Source organism: Pseudocercospora fijiensis, assembly GCF_000340215.1.
Source record: "Pseudocercospora fijiensis CIRAD86 unplaced genomic scaffold MYCFIscaffold_8, whole genome shotgun sequence".
NCBI lineage: Eukaryota > Fungi > Ascomycota > Dothideomycetes > Mycosphaerellales > Mycosphaerellaceae > Pseudocercospora > Pseudocercospora fijiensis.
This window is the reverse complement of record NW_006921539.1, coordinates 1361147-1384316: the sequence shown is the minus strand read 5'-3', so window position 1 is coordinate 1384316 and position 23170 is coordinate 1361147. Positions and strand designations below refer to the sequence as shown.

The window sequence follows — 23170 nt, the reverse complement described above, 5'->3', positions numbered from 1 at the left end:
GGCAGAAAGCGCTAGCCTTAGGCATTCGGCCTACGCGACTCTAACCTACTACTTAGCGCTTAGCGCACTATACAAAACTATTCGGATTCACGTAGATAGACTTAGCTCTTTATCGAACCTATTAAGTCTTATATCTAGCATCTACGTATACGTTACTTACCCGTAATATAGACCTTCTACGGTAAGAACTTAATAACCTTCGAGCGCGTAAAGAATAGCGTACTTAGTAATAGGCGGCGTTGTTTAAACAGCAATAACGATAGGCTGCTTAGCAACACTACTAGTACTAGTAACAATAATAATAGTCGCTTATATAGCGAACAGGACAGCTACTTTACTACTAGGTACTATAGCAATAGCACTATTAGTTTACTTAGTAGCAGTATTATATATAGCAGTAGGCTAGTTAGCAGCAGAGGGATTAGTATAAGCTAGTATATATAGTATTACGTAGTTATAAGGCTATAGGTCGTAACCCGCTTAGATCTAAGTAGATAGTAACTAATAACACCTTAAATTTTGCTATACTACTAATTTGCTAACAAACTTTAGCTTTATAGCTAGTAGCAGTATAGAAGTAGTTGCCCGGTCGGTAGTAGTTATAGGGATCCGGAAATCGCTTCCCTACGCGATTTTATTAGGAATAGCGGATTCTATAATCTACTATATTACTAGGGCTCGGGCAGCTAGCTAGGGCTCGGGGAAGTAACTAAGCGTAAGCTACGCTATTAGGTAGGTACGATAGGATCGGTTAGCCGGAGGCAAGTCTAGACTCGTATACCCTAATTAAGCGAGATAGCGGACGGCGGTAATCCCTACTAGCGCGGCGCTAACTTAATTTGGTTTAAGAGGCTAAATAAAGCTAGCTAGTAATCGATTAGGTAACCGCTAGAAGCGATAATTGTTTTGTAATACTTTTATATAAAGTTAAATAAATTTTAAAGGTAACTTCTTAGAATATTACGCTACTCTCGCTTAGCCGTATCTTAGAGCTCGGTAATTATAGCTAGTCGCGGTACCTACTTACTAATCCGATCCTTCTAATAGCCCTATATATTCTCGATTAGATTTAGCTCTTATAAATAGGATAGTAGCGCTATATATATTACGCGAGGGACGATTAGTAGGTCTGCAATAGTATAGTATTAAGGAGGTATCTACGGTCCTATAGAAGTATATATAGGCCCGGCGTTCCGTGCCTACTATAACAATATAATTAGTCTCTATATTTATATATACTTTAATAGTTAGCGCCGCCTTATAATATAGCGCGTTATTTTCGACTAATAAGAAGGAGCTACTCTATTATATTTCGAGCGCTAAGTAAAATAGTATAATTAAAAATATTTAATAGGGTATTCTCGCGATAGTATTAGCTAGTCTATATTTCGTCCTTAGATAGCTTAATTAACTTTTAAGGGTCTAACGCCGAAAGCCGAGATAGACTCTTAAAAATATAGAGTCTCGGCTTTTAGCTTCTACGGCTCGATTATATTAGGATAGCTTCGATTATCGATATTATTAGCTAGCTACGTAATCTACGTTTTCGGAAAAACGAGCTAAAGACCGACTTTATTAGTATAGATCGTTCTTAGCTAATTAGTCTTAAGGAATTAGCGACGCCGATACTATATAACTAGCTTCTTTTAGATTATAGAATACGTTTCCGGAATATATAGGGATTAGAAGTAGCTAAGCTCCTTCTACGTTATTAAGTAGTTAATAATATAGAGCGACTTATAAATACTAAGCTTACGTACTATCTTATACTATTTCTTCCTTCTTTAATTACGATTAGCTATATAAGCCTTAGAAGTTAGGTAGCTGTTTTTAGACTAGTATACCGAGTACGCGGTTAGTTAACTATAGTTACGTAAGCGAGGTAGTATAACTAGTCCTTCTAGAATTTAATAAATAGTTAGCGTCCGGATCCTAGTATTAGTACGGATAGTCTAGTTCTAGTATCTAGGCTATATCTAGCTATATTATAAATAGCTATATATTCTAAGTAGTTAGTATAATATTATAGTATATATAGCGAGGCGAAATATAGTATTTTAATTAGCTAAATAGTTAGATTTAGTTAGTTAGTTCGTTAGATTAGTACCTAGTTCGGTAGCTAGTTTAGTAATAAGCGAGGCGCTACTAGTAACTATTATATAGATAGAAAATAGTACTTAAGTAGTTAAATCGTAGAAATAGTAGGAAGTTATAGGAACGGAAGAAGCTTCTAGTACATTGCGGCTATAACCGAAATTAGGTAGCGCCGCGCTAGTAGGTATTACCGCCGTCCGCTATCTCGCTTAATTAGGGTATATAGATATTAGAGCTAGTAGCTGCAGTCTTTCCAAATGTGCTATGTCTTATTTCCGGACAGCAAGCTGTGTCAGGGGAAGGGAAGAGAAGCTCTGGCGAAGTCGGAGGGCGAAGTGTATCTTGATTATGATGTAGTGCGTCGCCGCCGCCCCGCTCGAGCTCGGCTTAGAAATTCGCGAATGGGCTAGATGACGCAGAAGAAAGAAGGTGGCAGCGCCGTGATTTCGAGGAATCGGATTTCTGTCGTTGCTCATACACATCTTCACGGTGGCGAGAACATCGAAGAGGAGAAAGATCGCATCCAACCCCAAGATTGAACAAAGCGATACCAACGGAGACACAATGGCACCAAATCTCCCCTTCAAGGTGAGGAGTGAGAACCGTAGCTGGAAGCAATAGCTCACAAACGGAATAGTTGAACAACCCAGACTTGTTCCGCGACCAGGCTCTTTCTGGTGGAAACTGGGTAGAAGCTCAATCAGGAAAGCGCTTTGACGTCTATGGTTGGTATTGGACATATTTGGCAGAGACTAGATGAAAGCTGACAATTGCAGATCCGGGCAATGGCAAGGTCTGGGCAACTGCACCAGATTGTGGACCAGACGATGTCGACGCTGCGGTGAAGTCCGCCAACGAGGCATTCCACGAATTTAAGAAGGTCAACCCACGGACGCGAGCTCAATGGCTGCTGAAATGGGACCAACTGATTCGCGAGAACCGAGATGACCTTGCCCAGATCGTCACGCATGAGTGTGGCAAGCCGCTTTTCGAATCTCACGGCGAGCTCGACTACGCTCTGGGTTTCACGTGGTGGTTTGCTGGAGAGGCAGAGAGAGTGCAGGGAACCATTCAGACGCCAGCAGCTCCAGGCCGACGAGTGTTCACGGTCAAGCAGCCAATCGGTGTCACGGTTGCTCTCGTGCCATGGAACTTCCCAATCGCCATGATTCTTCGGAAAGCCGGAGCTGCGTTGGCGGCGGGCTGCACAATGATCGTGAAGCCATCGCCCGAGACTCCATTCTCTGTCGGTGCTCTTGCATACCTTGCTGAAAAGGCCGGCTTTCCAAAGGGTGTGTTTTCGGTTCTCCCTACCAGCTTGGAGCAGACTCCTACGCTCAGTGAAGCACTCTGCCGACATCCTCTGGTCAAGAAGGTGACCTTCACCGGAAGCACCAGAGTTGGCAAGCTCGTTGCGAAGATCTGCTCGGATGGTCTGAAGAAGTGCACACTGGAGCTTGGTGGTAACTGCCCGTTCCTTGTCTTTGACGACGCCAATTTGGAACAAGCCGCTACTCGTGAGTGCATTGAAAGAGGTTGATGACCAGTGTGCTCGGCTAACATGTCTAGAACTGCTTGCTCTCAAGTGGCGCCATGCCGGCCAGGCATGCATTACTGCCAACCGTGTTTACGTCCAGAAGGGCGTTTACGACAAGTTCGCCGAGATGCTCGCGGCCAAGACGAAAGAGATTGTGGTAGGGCACGGTGCCGACTCCAAGACGACTATGGGTCCAGTGACAACCGAGCGAAGTCTTGCAAAGGCTGAAGCCCAGGTTGACGATGCTGTGAAGAACGGCGGTAAAATTATCTTGGGAGGCAAGAAGCTGCATGGTACTGCTGGTTATGATGGATACTTCTTCGAGCCCACAGTCATCACTGGCGCTAAGGATGGCATGCTGATCTCGCGCGAGGAGACTTTTGCGCCTGTGATGGCCCTGTTCGAGTTCGATACTGAAGAGGAGGCCGTACAGAAGGCGAACGACACCAGCATGGGTCTTGCGAGCTATTTCTTCACCAAGAATGTCGACCGAACATGGCGCTTGCTTGAGAATCTGGAGGCCGGCATGATTGGTATGTCCGTCCTGCGAGTGCATGTGGAATCTCGGCTGACTGCTCACAGGCATGAACACGGGCAATTCCTCCGCGGCAGAGTCGCCATTTGGCGGTATCAAGGAGTCGGGCTACGGCAAGGAGAGCGGCAAGGATGTCGCCGTCAACGAGTACATGATCACAAAGACTGGCACTTTGACGCTGGAAGGCCACTTTTAGAGCAACGCAGCAGGATATGCAGAAACAGGGCCGTGAGGGAAGAATGCATAGCGATGTGCGAACGACCACGTGATTTGTTCGGCGAAACTTTTCGGCGGTGCCGACCTCCCTTCCTCCCTTCCTCCTTGCACTCTCTTTCCCAGCCCAGACATCACATCTTCATCAACGACACTGCGACATCGTACGTTGTCGCTGTCGCTCGTGTCATTTGTGGCGAGGCCGTCCAGCCACTGTGGCAATTGGTATTCCGTATTCCGCGTGGCATCCAGATGCAGAAAGCTCCTTCTGCTGCAGCCAATCTCTCGTCAGGAAACCACGGCTGGCTCGCACGCTACAGCACCTCTAGCGCTGTCACATTGAAACCTTCTGGTATAACCGGTCTATGCACCGGTATGCTATCATGACGACACTTCTAGGCCGACAGAATGCCAGCATGCATTGGAACTACTTGAAGAAGTTGGCAGGTCGCAGGCATGGGTGCCCTGCACTTGCGTACAACCACCTACTCGCTCCCAGAAATCGATCAAGATGAATGTCAACGTACGAACATTGCTATCCGCGGCGTTCTTTAAGTTCATCAAGGCGCTCGAATACGAGACTGCGAACCCAGACCAAGATGGTCCTAGCGAACATCCAACAGCAGGAAACCGTCGACCCACTTCAAGCCGCCACTCATACGACGATTTCGCTGATTCAGGCGTTGTGCCTCTCCCACCACCACCGCAGGCTCCGGCAAATACAGCCAGCAGAGCCTCTGCCTTCAGCGATGAGAAGACACATCAAAGCCCACAAGATTTATCGCTCGACCGCACCGCCAGTAATGGTATCTCGACTGGTACAGCACATCAGCGAAGCCCTGTTGGACGTGGCGGCAGCTATATGGCATGAGTTCGAAATGACAGCATAAGCAACACGACAGTTTGACGACCCAGACGACTTGGCGTCGACGTTTATGGGAACACAAAAAATGAGACGAATAATGAAATGTACATGTCATGATTATAATGATCTAAGAAGCAATTCTCGCAGTGCTCTCCGCCCACGGCTGGCTATTCCTAATTGTGTATATAGTAAACCTAACTGCTAACGACGCCGAGCTTATACAAGATTCTCATAAGATTTTGAACATCTTTTTGTGAAAAGGATACAATGAAGATGTTAATAAAAAAAATTATAGAGTTAGTTGTACCATATACCTTCCCCTCCGTCCTTCTCCGCCTTCCGTATTAGCTTCAACGTTACGGATAAGGAAGTCACAAAGACCGCAGGAATCTACAACACACACAGGAGATGAGTTGAAAGAGCTCAGATTTCGATGTTCATCCCAAGCAAGCAACGAGGGAATATAACTGTGAGTTGCCGCGAGTTGTTGGTCGGGGAGGGGTGAAGACAAATAACGAAAGAGACTCTTGCAAGTCGTAACAGAATCAATTGCCTGCAGCTAAAGGTATTTGCCAGAGAAGAACACCGAGACGATTACGCGTCCAGAGTTACATTCTTCCCAGGTCTGACATGCACAACACCATCCCCACCACCGCCAAGCGCCGGCCATTCCGCTCGATACCTCAACCCCCTCTTCTTCGTTCCTCCCCCACAGCACTCGTAATAAAGCACACAATGGCTATTGGTGTTGTCATATGAATACGCAATGCAACCGGCAGAAGTCGCGCAGCGAATGTCGCATTCGTTGAACGAAACAACGTAGCAATTAGAAGGTGGATTGCAAACGGAGCCGTTGGGGCAACCTTCCAGAAGCCCTTGGGAATCGTTGCAGGTCGGCGTACTAGGCGCGGTAGTAGTTGTCTGTGTGAGAATTCGATGTTAGCATCTGCGTGTTTTCCGGCGTAAGGGTTGCGAAAGGGTTCCGTGAAAAGATTGAGCACTCGAGGATGTGGGCAGTTCAGCTGGAGGATTTTATGCGGAAAAGACGACGGGGTGGTCAAAGTGCTGCTGATGCCAGATATGAGATGCCCGGTCATGCTTCCTGCTGTCACACGCGGCCATTGGGCTCAGCAAAGTCCCCGTCGAGTTGGCACGGTCCAAGGATGAGGTGTTGTAATACAATCCCCCGTGCAGGCGTTTGCGCATGCATCGTCCAAGGACGTGATAAGACAGTCTTTTGGAGTGGTGCATTGGGTGCCGTCGCTGCAACCCTCAATGAGGGTGTATGGTTTGTGCAGGTTTGTGGAGTAACAGTCGCACTTACGGTGACAGTGGTAGTGGTCTAAAGCAAATTAGCATGTACCTCGTGGCAGAAGCAGCCGGATGGCAGCCGAACGAACAATGCTTACAGTAGTAGTTACCGTGCTGGTTGGAGTAACGGTAGATGTAGCCACAGTCGTCGTGGTAGTGACGGTAGTGCTTGGAGTAACCGTACTGTGTACATTCATTAGTAGAGGTTGCAGAAAGGATATACCATCTTCCAGGGCTTCGTGACCTACGCAGTATTAGTAGCAGTTTTGCTCGACGTCACAGTGGCTGTCACGGATGTTGTGGTTGATGGTGTAGTAGTGACAGTGGTCGTCGCTGGCTTCTCGAGACAGGTGCAGATGGATCCTACGAAAGCCGAAGCCTGCTTCGTGAGGCTGCTCAGTTGTGATGCTCTCGGGTCAACTGCTCGAGCTTCGACGTCACGCTTCGCATTGGCCGTAACAGTAACTGTGGTAGTTGTCGTGGCCGAGACCTACATCTCATTAGCACTTCAAATCTCAGCCGGGGAAGAGGCTGTAAGAAGCTTCATTGCGCTCTTCCACCGATCAGGAATATTCAACGTACCGTCGAGGTCACGAAAGTTGGGGGCCCTGTAATGGTGGCAGTCACACTGCTCGTGGATGTGCTCGTGGATCTTGGTGCAGTCACGCTGTGCTATGGGTGAGCCGATGCATGATGAAGGTTGGGAGTATGAGGGGTGGAAAGTCATTCAACGTACGTCACAGTGGAAGTCGCGACTGTTGTGGTTTGAGTGCTGGTCGCTACCTGCAGTCATCATCAGCGAATGGTCCACGACAAGCTCGCTCGAGGACGGAAGGGCCGTACTGTAGTAGTGATTGTCGCCAGGGGTGCGGTGCTCACGCATGTTTGACGAGGCACTGGGAATTTGCTGGTACAGAAGGACTGGGCAGGAGGGTAAGTTGCCAAAGCAGAGGCTACAAGGGCAGTCAAGCCCTTGCAAGTGGCCGGTGAAGGACAAGATACTGCTGCCAGACCAGTAGATGCAAGGCCAGAGAGCAGCGCGAGACCTGAAAGGAGATGCATTTTGGCGTGGATTGATCAAGCGAGTGAGATCGACTGGATGGGGCAATTGCGACACTGCTTTGGATATATATACGGAAGTGAGCTTGCCTGGACCAGAAATGGATACCGCATTATTGTGATGGACTTAAGAAGCCTCGACTCTCCATGCGCGAACTAAGAAAATTCAGCGAGAGCCTCATGCGTGTGGTGTAGGTTTGCAATTTACACCGCATCGCGTATGGCGTCTTGCCACTTCTAACGGCCACGTCCAGAAGACATTTGAATCGGTGGCTGGCCGAGGTGTACCTCTAGTCATGAACTAAAAGATATCGCCCGGTATTCCGCGATGCAATCCATGGTCGCTGCCTCGGCCGTCAACGCGTGTCATTTCTCATGGCGATACCTTGTGCATGATGTTGGTGCTTATCTTTGCGAACGTGGCGAGTGGTTTGGCTTGGCACACATTGGTTAGGAACGTGGAAGGCAGTGTTTGAAGCAAGCCCAGACCGGTCTGAGTCTGAGCCTGAGCTCCGCACTGTCCATTTTTATCCCTTTAGCTGCACGCCACGAAGAGACGGGCTGCTAGTCATTCACTAGATTCGGTCTAATGAGAACATGCCCACGGATTTTGCATCGACTCCGGCTCGGTTCGTTCATTATTATTGTTTCCGGCGTCGCCGGCTCTGAGCAGGTCCAAAGCGCCTAGACAGAGTACAAGTGTGTGCTGAAATGCAGATGTTGAGAATGTGAGGCTTGCGGAAGAGGCGATTCGAGATCCAAGCCTGTCTACTGATGTCCCCATCCTTTGGCAAGAGTAGAGCCCACTCACTGAAGCCTGCCAGCCGAAAGACGGTCAGACCCTGATGCAGAGCATACACAAACCAGACCAGCTGGCTGATTCTGATTCCTCCAGGCCGGCCATATCTCTGTCCAGGACCAAGGACCTGAAAAGAAGTTCATACGTGCCAGGAGCCATTCGTCCTAGTGCCAGAGTAGCCGTATGTGGTATAGCTCCGCTCTTCAGAGTATGACTTGGGCGAGATATACGCTCAGGTCAACACAGAGTACGCATGTTTGAAAATTTGGTGAATTTGCGCCTGAGAGTCGCCTTATCTTCCTAATCAATCCATCACTGTTGTTGATATGTGCAACGACGTGAGGTCTTGTGGTGGCCTGACCAGACGCACGTTTAGCTGACAAACCTCCCTCGCTCGCCTTACGACGGCAGGTCCCGGCCCGGCCGCAGCTCACGTGAATGGTAGATTCGCGACATTGTACATACATTTCGCGACAACTACATCGCATCAATATCGCATCCCACCACCACCCAGCATGCCTCAAGCACAGCCAGAACTCAAGAAGGTGAGTCAGATCTTCTCACATCTAGACTTTCTCCACGCTCTACCACTGGCAGATGTCTGCCAAAGTTCTCCATCAATCTGGCGCCCAAAATCACTGGCTAACAGATTCAATAGTACCTCGACAAGCGCGTAGAAGTGCAATTGAACGGCTCGCGCAAGGTGATGGGAACTCTGAGAGGATACGATGTAAGCATGGCAGCATGCGCAGACTTCCGGAGAACGAACGGCGGCTGAGAATCAAGCAGGTTTTCCTCAACATAGTCCTTGACGAAGCGACCGAAAGCAAGCCGAACAACGAGAAAGTACGACTCGGAATGTGTGTGATTCGCGGAAACTCAGTCGTCATGATGGAAGCACTCGACCGGATAGACAGCGACCACCGCGGCGGAGGAAGATAAGGTGGTAGGGAAGTTTTATGATTGCGAAAGAAAATTTGTTATGAAGATACCCTCGCGCGCCAGGTCTGCCAGGGCGGAGTAGGTCGGGCGACAGTCTGCTTCGAGCCTCGCAGGCTCAGAGAGAATAATGGCGTGACGCACAAGCAGACTATCGCGCGGAATAGGCAGGTCCCGGGCGTTGAAGGCGCGAAATAGGACAGCATGGATATGAAAAGTAAGGCTTCCTGCCACTCTTGTTCTTCAAGATCTATAATCACACCGATATCTACAGCTTGCCTCGATGAGATACGAGATGCGATTATGACAAAAAAAAATTACCTGGGTATATCCAGGCAGTCGCGCACGCTCTCCAGCCGAGCAGCTACTCCGTCGTGGCGAAATCCTCAAACGCTGCTGATACACCCGCACTCCAACATCCTACAGTATTAAAACCGCTCCCAAAAGCAACACCACAACCACCTTCCCAAGCCCAGTCCCCCCTCCAAAACCCACCCGTGCCTCTCCACTATACATCACAGTCCCATTCCCACTCCCACCTCCCACATCTTTCCCCTCCCTTCCCATTACACCTAACAGCCAACCCCCCTTCCAAACCCTCCCCCCTCTTCTTCACAACTGGAATTTCCCATGCCTGATGTCGCCATGTTGGAAGTTGTTGGGGACATCATGGTTGAGGATGAAAGGGATGTGTTGCCATAGCCGTATTGCGCTGCGCAGGACATGATTGATTGCTGCAGGTAGGTACTGTAACGATTGTATGGATGGTGGTCCTGGGAGTGCAGCGCAGCGCAGCATACACAAGTCATAACTTTCTCTACCAAGCCCTTGATATAGCAGCGATTATTAAGCTCATAAAGATGAAACCAGGGGAGGAGGGTCTGTAGGGTTTGGTTCCAAGCACCTCAATCTCGCAAATCGTCAAGTTCAAACGTGCAAAGTTTCAACGCATGTGGCCGATTCTGGTGCTGCGATGGACTAAATGAGATGAGAGATAGTTCATCGTACAGGATGATGATGGCAATCGATTACTCATTTCATGCCTGCCTGAAGGACCGACTCCGAAGAAGGCCAAATGTGCCATTCCCAGCCTCTCGAGAAAGCAACCCTGAGAAAAAGCGCGCTGATCAAGACTTCGCTTTTCAAAGCCAACGAATGCGCTGCTATCAACTACCACCAGGAAGCGAAGAAAAAAATTCGCAGCCGGAAAAAGAGGGAACGCGAGTCATGTCATAATCTCTAATCTCATCTCATCACCCATCTTCGTTCTAGCCGGAGATCCAGGGCTTATTACTTTTCTGGCATTTGCTGCGCACCGACTTCGCTTAGTGACCGTTGGCATACCCATTGCCGTGACCATTCGTAGCGTGATAACCATTAGTATATGGCTTCAAAGCGAATTCTTCTCGAATAGCGTTGCCGAAACGTTTGATGGCCTCGTCGATTTGGTCGAATTGTGCTGCGGCGTAGGTGGCGCGGAAGAACATGGTGCTTCTGCTCACAGATCAGTCGCGGTATCTTACGTGGGTAGTGCTTGCTAATGAAAATTCTCGACTCACCGCTTCCCATTCTTCTCAGCCATAAACCAAGACCCCTTCATCAGCAGCGTTCCATGAGCAACGTTAGCCTGGAATATATCCTCCTCAATCTCGTCCATGGATTTCATGCCATACGCAGGATGTTTCTGATAATCGACTTGCAACCAATGGAACATGCCAGCAGTAGGTGGCACCCAGCTCACGATATCTTTGGGCAAGTATCGTTCGCAAGCTTCCATCATGACGTTTCTTCGCTTGGTGTATGACATGCGGATATGCATGAGCCAGTCCAGATACCCGGTATGACCCCATGTCTCGTCGAGAAGCTTGAAGAGGATGATCTGGCTGAATCCGGAAGGTCCTTGCGTACAGACGTCTGCGTGCGTGCGGAAGCGGTTGCAGATTTGTTCGGAAGCTGTGATCCAACCGCAACGAGAGCCTGGTGAGAGGACTTTGGAGAATGAGTCTGCACGCATGACACGGCCGTCAATGTCCAGAGCCAGGAAAGATGGAACGATGGAGTTGAGGAAGTCTTCGTATGTAGCTGGTGGTGGCACTTCTGGTGCGTTTGGTCCAGTGTATGGTTGCATTTGGAGGAAGTAGTATGGCTCGTCCTCGAAGATGAACAAGTCGTGCTTTCGGGCGACTCTGTAGATGTCCTTTCTTCGCGCCAAAGACTGGGTAGCACCTGTCGGGTTCTGGCCAGTTGGAACAGTGTAGATGAGGAAGGGCTTGGGGCCGCAACGCTTCACAGCATCCCAGTTGTTCAGGACATCATCAAGCGAGGATGGGATCATTCCCTGCGAGTCCATCTTGACAGCGGCGCACCTGACGCCCATGGGTGCAGCGGTCTCAATGGCGGCTGGGAAAGAGTACTCTTCGGTTAAAATGTAGTCGCCAGGCCTGCACAACATTCTCAAAGTCATGTCCCAGGCGGCAGTCGAGCCCACAGTCATCGTACAACTCCAGTCGGCATATGGTGGGTCATGTACGACTTCGGTATGCTCGACAATCCATCTGAGCAATTGTGCACTGCCATGTCCTTGACCGTAGTTCAAAGCAGTGGCTAGATCAAAGGCAGAAGTTCCCTTGGCCATGTCGTGCATGCCCATGGAAAGGACATCACTCTCGACGATGCCATCTTCGTGCAGACCCAGCCTGGCAGGTCGTGGCGCTTTCACATCGATCTCGTGGAAGGGAAAATATTCAGGTGAAGGCAGACCTCCTCCTAAGGAGATGAGTCCTGGAGTCTTGAGATAGCGAGCAGCATTCTTCAGCGAACTGCCGCCTCGGCTGAGGGTCTCATGGCTCAGGCGGTCTTTGTTCGTTAGCAATGGGATTATTGCCAAGAGCTGAGCGGGACAGCTTTCACGGGGATTCAGGAGGCTACTCACGATCCCAGCGCTTGGCCACAGGCTTGTGCTTGTGACACGTCCTCCCCTTCAGTGACCTCGTTAGCTCGTCGTCCCATGCCAGCTTCTGCAACAAGCAGCATTCAGAACAGCACCTCTCCCCATGCTTATCGGATGCATACCTTGAAGAGCTCCAGATCGGCGGGTGCAGCAACGCCGGCAACGAGCTTCCCCGACGCAGCGCGCCTGTTGGCGACGCCTTGAACGGTCAGACGGTCGATTACGGTGAAGGCGGTGGTGTCGGATTCCGGCAGGATGGCAGGGCATGCCACATCCACGTCCCTCGTGGCGGCGGGAGACATGTGCGCACCGCTCCGCCCGGCGTTGGGGTGGAGTCTGTCGATGTCGACGGATCGCATTGACTGCTTTGGGCGCGCACGATCTGTTTCGTGGGGGTCTGGATCGGGTCTGGCTGGCCTGGTTGGCAGCAGTTACAAAGCAACAGTACGAAGGCGGTGGCAGAGCGGGTGGGCGCACTGTTGAGGCGGACAGTTGGGGGGTTGACGGCTTTGTCTGGGCCAATCACCTTGATGGCGGCGCGCGTGTCGGCTCAGGTTCCCCACGTTTTGCAGCGAGAAAAGCGGGAGCAGAGGGAGGAGGGAGTGGGATGCAGCGCCGGACAAGTGAATCGGAAGGGTGGAAGTGATAGAATATTCGAACGAAGCCGCCAAGCCAGAGCGAGAGCGGACGTTTCAGCGTGCGCCCGGGCGGCCAATTATTGAATGCGACGTTGCATGTTGCGGTGAACAGCGCGCGCGACGAGTCGCTCTTTCCAGTCGTGCGATGGGGCGTAGGCGCCGTGCGCAGGTAATGCCGTAATGGAACCCTTTGCGCTCGGCTGTTCTCGGCTGGCCAGGGCTTTAGTTCTAGCGCCAGCGCCATAATCAGGAACAGGCAGCTGGATCCTGGGATGTATATGATTTGACGAGGTCCCGCCAGTCGTGACTAAGCTACGCGGAAGCAGAACTGTATAACTTGCCCCAGAGAATCGTCCTCGACCGTCCCAGCCCAGCAGCTGCCACCGACCCGTCCCTGTCCCGGGAGCCGCTACCGAAGCACGCAACTGCCAACAGAGCGGTGAACAGCTTCCATGGGCCATGGCAAGCGCTCGAAGTCGTGCACTCACTCGTCGACACCTTGCTATGCCGTGGTGGTCCCGTGATGAGCGACCGAAGAAGTAGATTTCTTCTAGAACACCTCCCCCGTCAATATGTATGTCCTGCCATAGCGCCGTTGTAATGGAGGTGAAGTGACAAGGTCTGCGCATCGAGTAGGCGTAGGCCTCTGTGAAACGTGCTCGTGCTCGTGCTCGCAACTACATTACACTACCACATCGATATCTACTACCCACCGCCGCTCTTCGAAACATCGAACCACTTGCATGGTCTACTGCTCTCTCCAACTCCACTCCAAAAAGCTTAATACGCCGTATGCGCTCTCGCGGCCTGCCCTGCCCACTTGCGCGCTCCAAACCTCCCTGCGAACATGTACCCATTAAGGCGGAACTTCGCCAGCTCCAGAATCATGCGGATCGAAACCACCTTCCCCATCTGATGCTTGTTCTTCTTCCGCCAATCAGTGGTTTGCGTAAAATGCAGCACATCTAGTACTGTTCATCCGGACACTCATACGCAAGATGCCCGTCCTTTTCGCACAACGCGCACCATTTCTCCTCGCCCTGTGCTCGAGCCGCTCCATGCTTGGGTATGCTTGCTTTGCCCATCGCCTCGTCATTCTCCTTGGCCGGCAATTTGATCACCTTGTCAGGACTGAGAGGTGCAGGCATAGCTGATGGGTGCCGTTGATGCCCAGACGCTGCACTCTTGCTCTCCTCTCCACACTCTTCCGTGGAAGTGCTGTTCTGGAAGTGGCTGCAATCGAGCGTGTCATGGTCGGCACTCTCACACATCTCGCAGTATAGGCTGCTACCGGCCGCTTTTGTGGGCTTGCTATTATCAGCCCCATCTCCGTTCGATATCCCGCCGGCTCGACGCGCGTACTCCGCGAAAGTGGCTTTGATCGTGTCCCCTCTTGGGCGTGTGCTTGTGTTGAGCTGCGTCGCCGTCATCTCACTCTCATTGCGAGTATGATGGTGCCCGTTCGTTACGGCAGTATCGCGGCGCAGCTGTTCCAGTTCAAGCTCCAGAACCTCCTTCTCCTTCTGCGCTTCCTCCAACGCGGACTTGACATTTTTCAGTTCGACCAAATCCTTAGCAGCTCCGCCCGGCGATGCTTCTGGATTCGTGGAGAACGAGTGGATGATAGCCTTCAGCCCTCTGATCTCATCGTCCTTTTGTTCGAGCTCTTTCGGCCCAGTGCCACCAGTGGCAGCAGCGGCAGCTTTCTCCCTTTCGCGCTTCAGCTCTGATCGTCCTCTTTCCACCTCTCCGCGCAGGAATTCGACCTCGCCTCTGGCTTCTGCTTCGCCACGTCTCGCATCCTCCAGGCCTTCCTCAAGCTCTTGCACGAAATCCTCGAGCTGCTTAAGCTGGTTTGCGACATCGTCAAACTCTTTCTTGCTTTGGTTCAGCTCTTCCAATTCCTGACACCTCGCACTGAGCTCTTCGACTTGCGCAATCAGATCCCGCTTTTGTTCCTCGTAGACACGTTCGGTTTCGGAGCTTGCCATTTCCAAGGAGTCGAGAGTGCTTCGGAAGTCGGCTCGATGTGCGTCAAACTCCGAGGTCAGAATGGTGATCTTCTCGTTCTTTTCACGCAGCATCTGCCGTAACTGAGCAACGCCCGCATCGGCGCCTTCATCGTTAAAGGAGGACCTCCGAGCGAGCTCTCCATCCGTAGGGAGCAGTCCAGACAGCTCTTTGACGCTAGCTTCCATATCTGCCAGATTTGCTGCTTGTTCCGCTAATCGCTTATCCCGCTCAACAAGCTCTGCCTTGAGACGTAGCACTTCTTCCTCTGGTCCGGCATGACTTCCCAGGCGCGAAGTCGATCGCAGGGGTTGTGAAAACGACTTGGTAGAGCCATGACTGCCATTGCGAATGCCAGAAGTCTTAGCTGTGCCCACGGGCGTCCTCTCTTCTGGTATATCGGCTTCCGCTCTATGGCCCAATCGAGATCCAGTCCGTGAGTATGGCCGTGGAGGCTGGCTGTTAGCAGTAGATGGCCTCGAGTTGCTGGATGCTTTGAGATTTGATTTGCTCGGAGTCGCACTCGGCCTTGCGCCTCTCTGGCTCGCTCCAAGTGGGTTGCGCGCTGGTGTGGGCTGTAGTTGTGGTGTCTGCCTCCTAAGCGGCGACTCGGGTCGTGGGAGAGACGGCCTTCTAGGCTTGAATGAAGGACTTGAGGGCCGTCCTGCACCAGGTCCCACGGACTGTGAGAACTTGAGCTGTCCACCAGGGGTATGTCCATTCAGGTTTGTGCTGTGAGATGGCGTGTTAGGGGTCGCAGGGAATGAGTCGAGGGATACCGCTGGCGAGTTGCGCTTCTCAGCACGGTGAACGGGCAAGAAGATGCCGGCGCCTGGTATGGATGTGTTGAAATAATGGACGCTAGACATTGTATCAGCCTTGTGGAGTGGCCAAGTGTTTCGCACGACATCTCCTTACCCGTCTACATCGCCGTCATTCTTCCCTCTCGCGGCAAATCCCCTGTCCAGCTCCACACCCACAAACGTCCCGTTCTTCCCTCTTACACTGCCCAAGAACTTCACGGTGCCATACATTTCGCCAGGCACGTTGACGGTGTCGCCGACGGAAAGGTCGCTCCCGTCCATTTTGACAGGAGTGGTGTTCGCGGCCGAGGGCACGCCAGTCAATGCGCGGTAAGAGGCCTTTCGGGCGACGTCGGTGGTGGAGACTCGCAGAGAGGGAGAGGAGGCGGTATTGGTGTTCCCAAAGGATGGCCTCTGCAGGCCACTCCGCTGGCGAGGAGTCTGCAGAGCCATGTGTGCGACGTGAGGGCGGGTGAGGCCCGACTACCTGTTAAGGTGGTCTGGTGAATAGATTGCGTGTGGGTGATGTGATGTGGCTGCCGTCGAATCAGGAGTGCCTTCCACTGAGCAGTGTCCACAGGATCGATCTGGGGCGGTCACGTTTGCCCGCAAATAATAATAATCTAAATAGCTTTCATGCGACGGCCAACGCCTTCTCCTAATCCATGCAGCAATGGGCAGTCTACCGTACTGCAGGTACCATAACACGCGCGGCGGATGGGAAGATGTTATTATTAGCGGCGCGGCGCGTTGCTGATATTTTGTCAACACGTAGTCGGTAGTCTGTCTGGACACCACAACCGCGACGACAGCAACCTTGTCATCATGCAGGAGGCCGCAAGGCGCCAGAGGCGGCTAGGGTGGAATGCCAGGCGAGAATCTGTCATGCCTGAGGCTGCAGCGTGGCACTGTGAGTGAGTGCATCATGCATGGCTACGCTTGGGTCGCATTGCCGAGTTGCAGCCGTCGCTGCTATACATCCAGATAGATTGTGAACATATACACGCTGTCATATGCTTTCTGCCGACCGTTGATTGCTCGACTCGAAAGCACCGACACTTTCTGCGGCGCGGCGTGGAGCTCGGGAAAGCCACGGCTCGCCAAGTGAATGTGGAGAGAGACAGGACCGAGGCTGTTCGACCTCACTCTCCATTTACTCTACACATCAACATGTAGTTTCTTCCACTCCTGCCATACGCAAGCATGGCCGGCCCTATTAGACAGCCCATTGACTTGGACAGTCTCGCCAAGTATATCGACAGCAACGTACCAGAGATCAAGACTCCTTTAGACGTGAAGCAGGTAAGCTTCATCATTGGCATCCACCGAGCACTCGCAAGACACTCTAACACTTATTACAAGTTCGGCTACGGCCAATCCAACCCAACATACCTCCTCACCGACTCCCACAAAAACAAATATGTCATGCGCAAGAAGCCCCCGGGCAAACTCCTCTCCAAAACCGCCCACCAAGTCGACCGCGAGTACCGAATAATAAAAGCCCTCCAATCCACCCCCGTCCCCGTCCCCGACGCAATCTGTCTCTGCGAAGACTCCACCATCATCGGTACACCCTTCTACATAATGTCCTTCCTAAACGGCCGCATCTTCAGCGACCCCTCAATCCCCGACGTCTCAGCATCCGACCGCACCGAAATGTGGAAATCCGCCGTGACAACGCTCGCAAAATTCCACACCGTCAAACCCTCCTCCGTCAACATGTCCGACTTCGGCCGCCCCAACAATTTCTACAGCCGCCAACTAAAAACCTTCGCGACCCTCTCCATCACCCAGGCCGAAACGAAAGACATAGAAACCGGTGAACCTGTAGGAGCAATCCCGCATTATGACGAAATGGTGGAATTTTTTGGAAACAAAACCACGCAACCGACGGATCGGGGCACGTTTGTGCACGGAGATTATAAAATCGATAATATGGTCTTCCACCCGACGGAGCCCTACGTGATTGGAGTTTTGGATTGGGAAATGGCGACGATTGGACATCCTTTGTCTGATGTGGTGAATCTCACGTCTCCGTGGGTACACACTGGTCTCAAAACTTTACGAGCCAGTGATGCTTTTCAAGTGGGTGTGACGCCAGGTCTTCCTACACGGGAACAAGCTTTGGAGTGGTATCATTCGGTTGTGGATTGGGAGTTTTCGAAACAAGAGGTGACTTGGGGTGATGCGTTTGGATTGTATCGCGGGGCGGTCATTTGTCAGGGAATTGCGGCGAGGTATGCTGTGAGGCAGGCGAGTAGTGCTAATGCCAAGGAGTTCGGGGCGCAGGCGGGGCCATTTGGGGAGATGGCATGGAAGGCTGTGCAGGATTGTCAGAGGCAGAGTGAGGAGGAGGGGAAGAATGGGAAGGCGAGATTGTGATCTCGAAAGGAGTGATCTGTTTGAGGTGCAAGAAGTATTTGTGAGCCGACCTTTGGTTTGGTCTGGCGAAGAAGATTTATTGTGTGACCAGAGCACTTCAGATAAGCCATACATGAAGCGAGTTCTTCAAATATGTCCAATCTCAGGGAGCAGAGAAGTCTGTTATTTACCTCTTCGCCCTGGTTCGTGCTGTGGTCCTGGTGGGCTTAATTATTTCCTCCTCGCTCATGTCCTCATCAAGATCGTCATCGTCATCGTCATCGTCATCGTCATCGTCATCGTCATCGTCCTTGTCGACCGCGTTGAAGTACTGGCTTTGGACTGGTGTAGCTTTCTTCGCTGTCCGGCCTGATGTGCGACGAGCAGGTGGTGTACGTTTAGGAGGCGATATGAGCACTTGAGGTGAGCTGCGGCGCCGATCTGCTTGTGTTGCTATGATCTCATCCTCACTGTGCTCATCTTCATCGTCATCTGCAGCAGATACCCCTTCACTCTTTTCTGAGGCTGGAAAATTGTCCTCTTCATCAGTCGATGCCTTTGGCATTGCCACCTTGCGTTTAGGCTTCGTGCGACCATTCGCATTGGGAGTAGAGTTCCTTGCCTGAGCAGCCGATTTCTTGGCAGATGTGCGTTTAAAAGGCGGAGAATTGTCGTGTTCAGGCCCACTTTCAATATGGACCTTGGCAGCGGACTGTAAGGACGTTGGCGTGATATACGCAGGGTGGGTGACCAGTGCCTTTGCAACGTGGGATTCCGCTTCGTCTTCAACCAAAAAGCCACCATCGCCTCCCTCATCATGAACCGCCTCGTCTTCACTGTCCGCAAAGAAACCGCCACCAAGGTCTGCATCGTCGACAGCAGGCTTGACTTTGCGCTGAACAACCTCTTCCTCTTCGTGACCAGGCTGAAAGAAGCCTCCAGCTCCAGCATCTTCATCAATGTCCATCTCGGTTGTGCGCTTGCCTTCCCTCTGCGCCTTAGAGATGAATGGATTAATTTCACCAGTACCATCGTCTGCTCGCTCATACTCGGCTCGCATTCTCTCAATGATTCGCATGCCCATGACCATTTTCCGCCACCAATGAAGTGCAGTGGCAGTCCTCTTGGTGTCTTCCTTTCTCTTGATCTCAGCTTGGGCTTCTCGCCAAGCATCACGAACCAAAATCTCATGCTCTTCAGCGACCACGACGCCGGTAAGAATCGGCACAGCGCGCTGCTTGCCAAACTCGAATCCAGTACAAGCTTCAGCATAGTCGATTTCAAGCTTCCTACAGATCTTGGCCGAGCCTTTGAGTGGTAGATGGACAGCGCCTTGCGGCACCATAGTGTCAACATAGACATCCATATTGCCGAAAGCATTCTTGGGTATCACGCCATTCTCGATCGGAGGAGGAATGATCCAATCGGTCTGGTCCCAGCTGTACAAGCCCTGCTGTAGCTTTTCGCCATTCTCCTTGAAGTGCTCCTCCATCTCTCGCTTTCTGACCAAGGTCACTGCTCGAACAGGTACGTGCTTCATGGGTTGCTCTCCAGTCTTGACAGCTCGACCCTCCTTATGCCAGCTTTCCACGGTCTTGCAGGCGACCACGTCGCTGCGACGGAATACTGGATGCTCTTTGGCTTTATCACCCTTACCAGCATTGAACATTTTGACCGGTTTCGCGTGCGGAAGAATGGCCTCCTCGCGGCGAAGATGTTGTTCGAGGACATAGTCGGCACTCTGCTTGTACCATTGCAAGCTCTCCTTCTCCACTTCCTTTTCTTCTTTGGCAGGCTTGAAGGGCTTTAGATCGGTCTGCTCTTCCAGGTCGTCGGCGGCAGTGCGCTTGATTTGAGGGCGATCGTACATGGACACGACTGTCTTGAACCAGTCGTAATCCTCGTAGCGTTTCACTTTCCCTCGCTTGTTGTAGATCGGTACCTTCTCGGCAGGCATTCGCATACCCTTCGTCTTGCCTGGCAATTGATGCTTTTTGAGGTATCGAATAGTGACATCCTTGGCAGTGCCGTCTGCAGCAAAGCCAAGGACGTAGCAGATGACTTGCTTTGCATTTTCTGCTTTCCTACCGCGAGGTTCGAAGGACTGAAGAAGTTCGTCGTTCGAGGCGATGGTAGAGAGAACAATAGGATCGACTGGTATCCACTTGTGTGAGACTGGTGAGCAAACCTCGGTCCAGTATGTAGGAAATGCAAGGTCGCGATCATACTTCTTCGACGGCTTCCTCCTTGGTGTTGTAGGCGTTACATCGACCACTGATACATCATCATCGTCATCCTCAGCCACAACACTGGGGTCGTGATTATCGTCATCAGACGGTGGCTCGGTCAAGGGGCTATCTGGATCTTCGAGATTGATCGCATCGCCTTTGTTACCTCCAGATGATTTTCGTGTTGGCTTTTTGTTCGGCAGCGAGCTCTTTCCATGCTTCGAAGCTGTAGACCCATTGAACTGGCTCTTTTTTGCAGATGACTTCGACGCAGAAGCATCATTAATCTTCGAAGCTGATTCCATGGTCTCGTCATCACTGTCGAGCTCTTCTTTTTGGGGCTTCGCATCCTTCTTCGACCGCTTTTCGTTGGCTTCTTCGCCTTTGCTCCAGCCAATGCCCGAGGGTTGCAAATTTGCCACCATTCTGGTTTCAAGCCCGATGCCACGCAGAAGTGCAACGAAGAGCTGACCACCTACATCGCGCGACCCCTCACACTTCTTTGCAAGCCCACGAAAGGCAGCAAGATCTTCAATGCGCTCACCATGCTCTTCAGCATCGTTGCGATTCTTGTCCCAGTGCTTAATCTCGTCTCGCAGTCTCCTCAGCGGCATGAACCCAAGTTTTCTGATTGCTGGTGCGGTAACGACAAAACGCTTCCGCCAGTAGGCCGTGAGTACCTTCAATAACCGGAGCAAGGGATCACCTTGACTCAGATTCGGAACGCCTTGTTCAAGATGTTTGGCATCGTAATTCCAATCTCGGCCACTGCTCTTGCCTTTGCCCTTGCCGCCTTTCCTGCCTTTTGCCTTTGCAGCGGCTTCCTTCTTCGCTTGCAACTCTTCTCTGCTGAGCGTGCCCATTGCCTCTCTCCATCGTGTGATTTCTTTCTTCACGCCATCTGTCAAGCCATCAACAAGCGACTTCTGCACTTCTTTGTCGTTCAGCCATGAATTCCTAACAGTGTTATGCCACATCAAGCTCTGCACATGCAAGCAATGCGTGATCACTCTGACCTGACGCTCTCGCTTGGTTGGGCCTTTCTTCCCAGTTGCGAGTGATATCTCAGGCTCGATGTACACATTGTCTTCGTTTAGAGACACATCAATGTCGCCAATCTCCGCATCATGCTTGGAAGTGGATGGTCCCGGCTGAACTATGGTTGATGCACTATGGTCTATGGCATCTTCCCAGTCCATCTCGTCGCCATCATCGCCGTTGTCCGACTCCATCTTCTGCCTTTTGCTTGGCGGTACATCTTCGAACTCGTCGCTGTCGACATCGCTAAGCGGTTCGTCGTCGTCATCGTCGCCAAATGTGGCATTGAGCGCTTTCTTGGTCTCCTCTGCAGACTTGGCCTTTTTACGCGGCTCGTCAGCAGCTTCGAACAATGTCTGCTTGCCCTTCTTAGATGCTGGCTTCGCCTGCGCTTTTCGTTTCGTTGGTGGCGAGGCAATGGGCGAGTGCTCGCGCTTTCTGGGCACGAAAGGCGGCATACTGGGAGTTATGGGGGATTGCTGTGGAGGTGTTGTGGTTCCATGCTGCTCAGCTAGAGAGCAATCGGAAATGTGAAAGTGGATGCAGCAAGTAACGCGGTTGACGCGAATGTTCCTGCAGTGACGCAGCTGATCGGAGCACGGACGCGAACTTTGCTTCAGATCCCGCGATGCGCGATTCAGTTCTAGATTTCCTTGGACTGTTGTGCATTCATCAACGTATCGAGGTTTCCATCGTATTGACTTGTCTCAAGCCAGACGCCCCGCACTCCATCGACTATCTTGCTTGTAATAGAGCCGAATGGTCTTATATACACATGTCGCCAATTCCTGATCTGGCACCCTGCGCCACCCTCAGGCCTAGCCTTGGAGGCGGAAGGGTCATAGCTTGTGGTAGGTCTTGACGAACCGCGAGGTGACAGAAGTGCTTTGGCCATCTCGAGACTTCGTTCCTAACTCAAGGAAATATCTCATAATTGTACATCACCACGACAGTTTGCTCGGGTCGTAGCGCATATAGAAGATGCGATATGCAGAGCTTCTCGTGCAATGACTCGTCCCTCAACCCATAGTAGGAATTGCAGCGACGCAAAGCAGGATAGAAGTTGCTGCCAGGTCGTACGGAGGGATCACGGCAGTTTAATCGATTACTTCCACATGCGCGAGGACTGGCGAGAACAGCAAGAGCCAATTTGGTCACTGTCGGGGCCTTCTGCCTGAGCATCGATCTGCGAAACCAGTAATGAATTTTGATATTTCCCGTATTACATTATGCATTTTCAAAGGGCAAGAAGTTCACCCAGTGGTGTCACCGATCAGTCCCGTCACAAGATCCGTTGGTGACAGCACCATAATTGTCGTATTAATGCATCGAATAGCTTGGGAGGAAGAGTTCTTACACTGATCTCTGAGACGCGATTTCCAGCTTACTGGGTACAGGCGGTAGCTCGTCGGACCCCGCGTGCACGTCTGACTCCTAATGTAACCTTTTGGTAGTTGGCATCCAGGCAAGTCATTCTCCAGCACAATAGAAGCTGGTCAAAAGACACACAAGCTTCTGATGCCGGTGACGCTGTTTAACTTGCATTCCCTTTATCGTGTTCTGCGCAGGCCTTGAAGGAAGGGAAAGTCATCCCGTAGTGGAAAATGCCTAAGCAATTGTGAATGTGCTTCAGCATTGCTGCCATACATGCATTTCCCTGCTCACAATTGTCAGTACGAGAACCTCACATGGCACAACGAGGCACAGCGAGCAAAATTATTCAATCTGGTGCCGTCGTAGCAGATATGCATTGTGTGAGCAGTGCAAGAGGTAGCCAAGTGTACGTGAGT

The 23170-nt window shown here is 51.4% G+C and overlaps 10 protein-coding genes across 10 annotated transcripts; 6 read left to right on the top strand and 4 right to left on the bottom strand.

The window, feature by feature from the left end:
• Positions 1-2503: 2503 nt before the first annotated feature.
• On the top strand, positions 2504-4476 carry MYCFIDRAFT_57672 (uncharacterized protein). Its single transcript, XM_007931551.1, has 5 exons — positions 2504-2682; positions 2732-2819; positions 2871-3611; positions 3664-4164; positions 4214-4476. The coding sequence occupies exons 1-5, from the start codon at positions 2659-2661 to the stop codon at positions 4360-4362; spliced, it is 1503 nt and encodes a 500-aa protein (XP_007929742.1). The 5' UTR covers positions 2504-2658; the 3' UTR covers positions 4363-4476.
• Positions 4477-4505: 29 nt separating this feature from the next.
• MYCFIDRAFT_79591 (uncharacterized protein) lies at positions 4506-5250 on the top strand (the record flags this gene model as incomplete). The annotated part of the gene is made up of 2 exons (XM_007931869.1): positions 4506-4731; positions 4787-5250. Coding segments are annotated over 2 exons (690 nt in total), but the record flags the coding sequence as incomplete, so codon positions are not given.
• Positions 5251-5838: 588 nt separating this feature from the next.
• On the bottom strand, positions 5839-7617 carry MYCFIDRAFT_87376 (uncharacterized protein; the record flags this gene model as incomplete). The annotated part of the gene is made up of 9 exons (XM_007931868.1): positions 5839-5983; positions 6147-6165; positions 6569-6586; positions 6654-6738; positions 6804-7045; positions 7138-7163; positions 7292-7338; positions 7399-7476; positions 7558-7617. The coding sequence occupies 5 exons, from the start codon at positions 7615-7617 to the stop codon at positions 6993-6995; spliced, it is 264 nt and encodes an 87-aa protein (XP_007930059.1). The 3' UTR covers positions 5839-5983; positions 6147-6165; positions 6569-6586; positions 6654-6738; positions 6804-6992.
• Positions 7618-8928: 1311 nt separating this feature from the next.
• Positions 8929-9597, top strand: MYCFIDRAFT_71922 (uncharacterized protein; the record flags this gene model as incomplete). The annotated part of the gene is made up of 3 exons (XM_007931614.1): positions 8929-8958; positions 9072-9143; positions 9203-9597. The coding sequence occupies 3 exons, from the start codon at positions 8929-8931 to the stop codon at positions 9353-9355; spliced, it is 255 nt and encodes an 84-aa protein (XP_007929805.1). The 3' UTR covers positions 9356-9597.
• Positions 9598-9687: 90 nt separating this feature from the next.
• MYCFIDRAFT_79594 (uncharacterized protein) lies at positions 9688-9990 on the top strand (the record flags this gene model as incomplete). The annotated part of the gene is made up of 1 exon (XM_007931867.1): positions 9688-9990. A coding segment is annotated over one exon (303 nt), but the record flags the coding sequence as incomplete, so codon positions are not given.
• Positions 9991-10358: 368 nt separating this feature from the next.
• MYCFIDRAFT_57678 (uncharacterized protein) lies at positions 10359-12761 on the bottom strand. Its single transcript, XM_007931552.1, has 4 exons — positions 12425-12761; positions 12285-12369; positions 10912-12208; positions 10359-10846 (listed from the first exon to the last, which is right to left on the bottom strand). Exons 1-4 carry the CDS (start codon positions 12659-12661, stop codon positions 10678-10680), a joined length of 1788 nt encoding a protein of 595 aa, XP_007929743.1. The 5' UTR covers positions 12662-12761; the 3' UTR covers positions 10359-10677.
• A 1144-nt stretch (positions 12762-13905) lies between these two features.
• MYCFIDRAFT_156603 (uncharacterized protein) lies at positions 13906-16472 on the bottom strand (the record flags this gene model as incomplete). The annotated part of the gene is made up of 2 exons (XM_007931866.1): positions 15869-16472; positions 13906-15811 (listed from the first exon to the last, which is right to left on the bottom strand). The coding sequence occupies exons 1-2, from the start codon at positions 16204-16206 to the stop codon at positions 13906-13908; spliced, it is 2244 nt and encodes a 747-aa protein (XP_007930057.1). The 5' UTR covers positions 16207-16472.
• A 467-nt stretch (positions 16473-16939) lies between these two features.
• MYCFIDRAFT_156600 (uncharacterized protein) lies at positions 16940-18857 on the top strand. Its single transcript, XM_007931865.1, has 2 exons — positions 16940-17055; positions 17116-18857. Exons 1-2 carry the CDS (start codon positions 16957-16959, stop codon positions 18133-18135), a joined length of 1119 nt encoding a protein of 372 aa, XP_007930056.1. The 5' UTR covers positions 16940-16956; the 3' UTR covers positions 18136-18857.
• Positions 17530-22354, bottom strand: MYCFIDRAFT_208746 (uncharacterized protein; the record flags this gene model as incomplete). Its single annotated transcript, XM_007931864.1, has 4 exons — positions 17530-22038; positions 22083-22123; positions 22156-22290; positions 22326-22354. 4 exons carry the CDS (start codon positions 22352-22354, stop codon positions 18302-18304), a joined length of 3942 nt encoding a protein of 1313 aa, XP_007930055.1. The 3' UTR covers positions 17530-18301.
• A 33-nt stretch (positions 22355-22387) lies between these two features.
• On the top strand, positions 22388-23168 carry MYCFIDRAFT_177922 (uncharacterized protein; the record flags this gene model as incomplete). Its single annotated transcript, XM_007931863.1, has 8 exons — positions 22388-22533; positions 22560-22577; positions 22630-22677; positions 22717-22799; positions 22846-22904; positions 22949-22977; positions 23014-23108; positions 23140-23168. 8 exons carry the CDS (start codon positions 22388-22390, stop codon positions 23166-23168), a joined length of 507 nt encoding a protein of 168 aa, XP_007930054.1.
• Between the last annotated feature and the right edge of the window lie 2 nt (positions 23169-23170).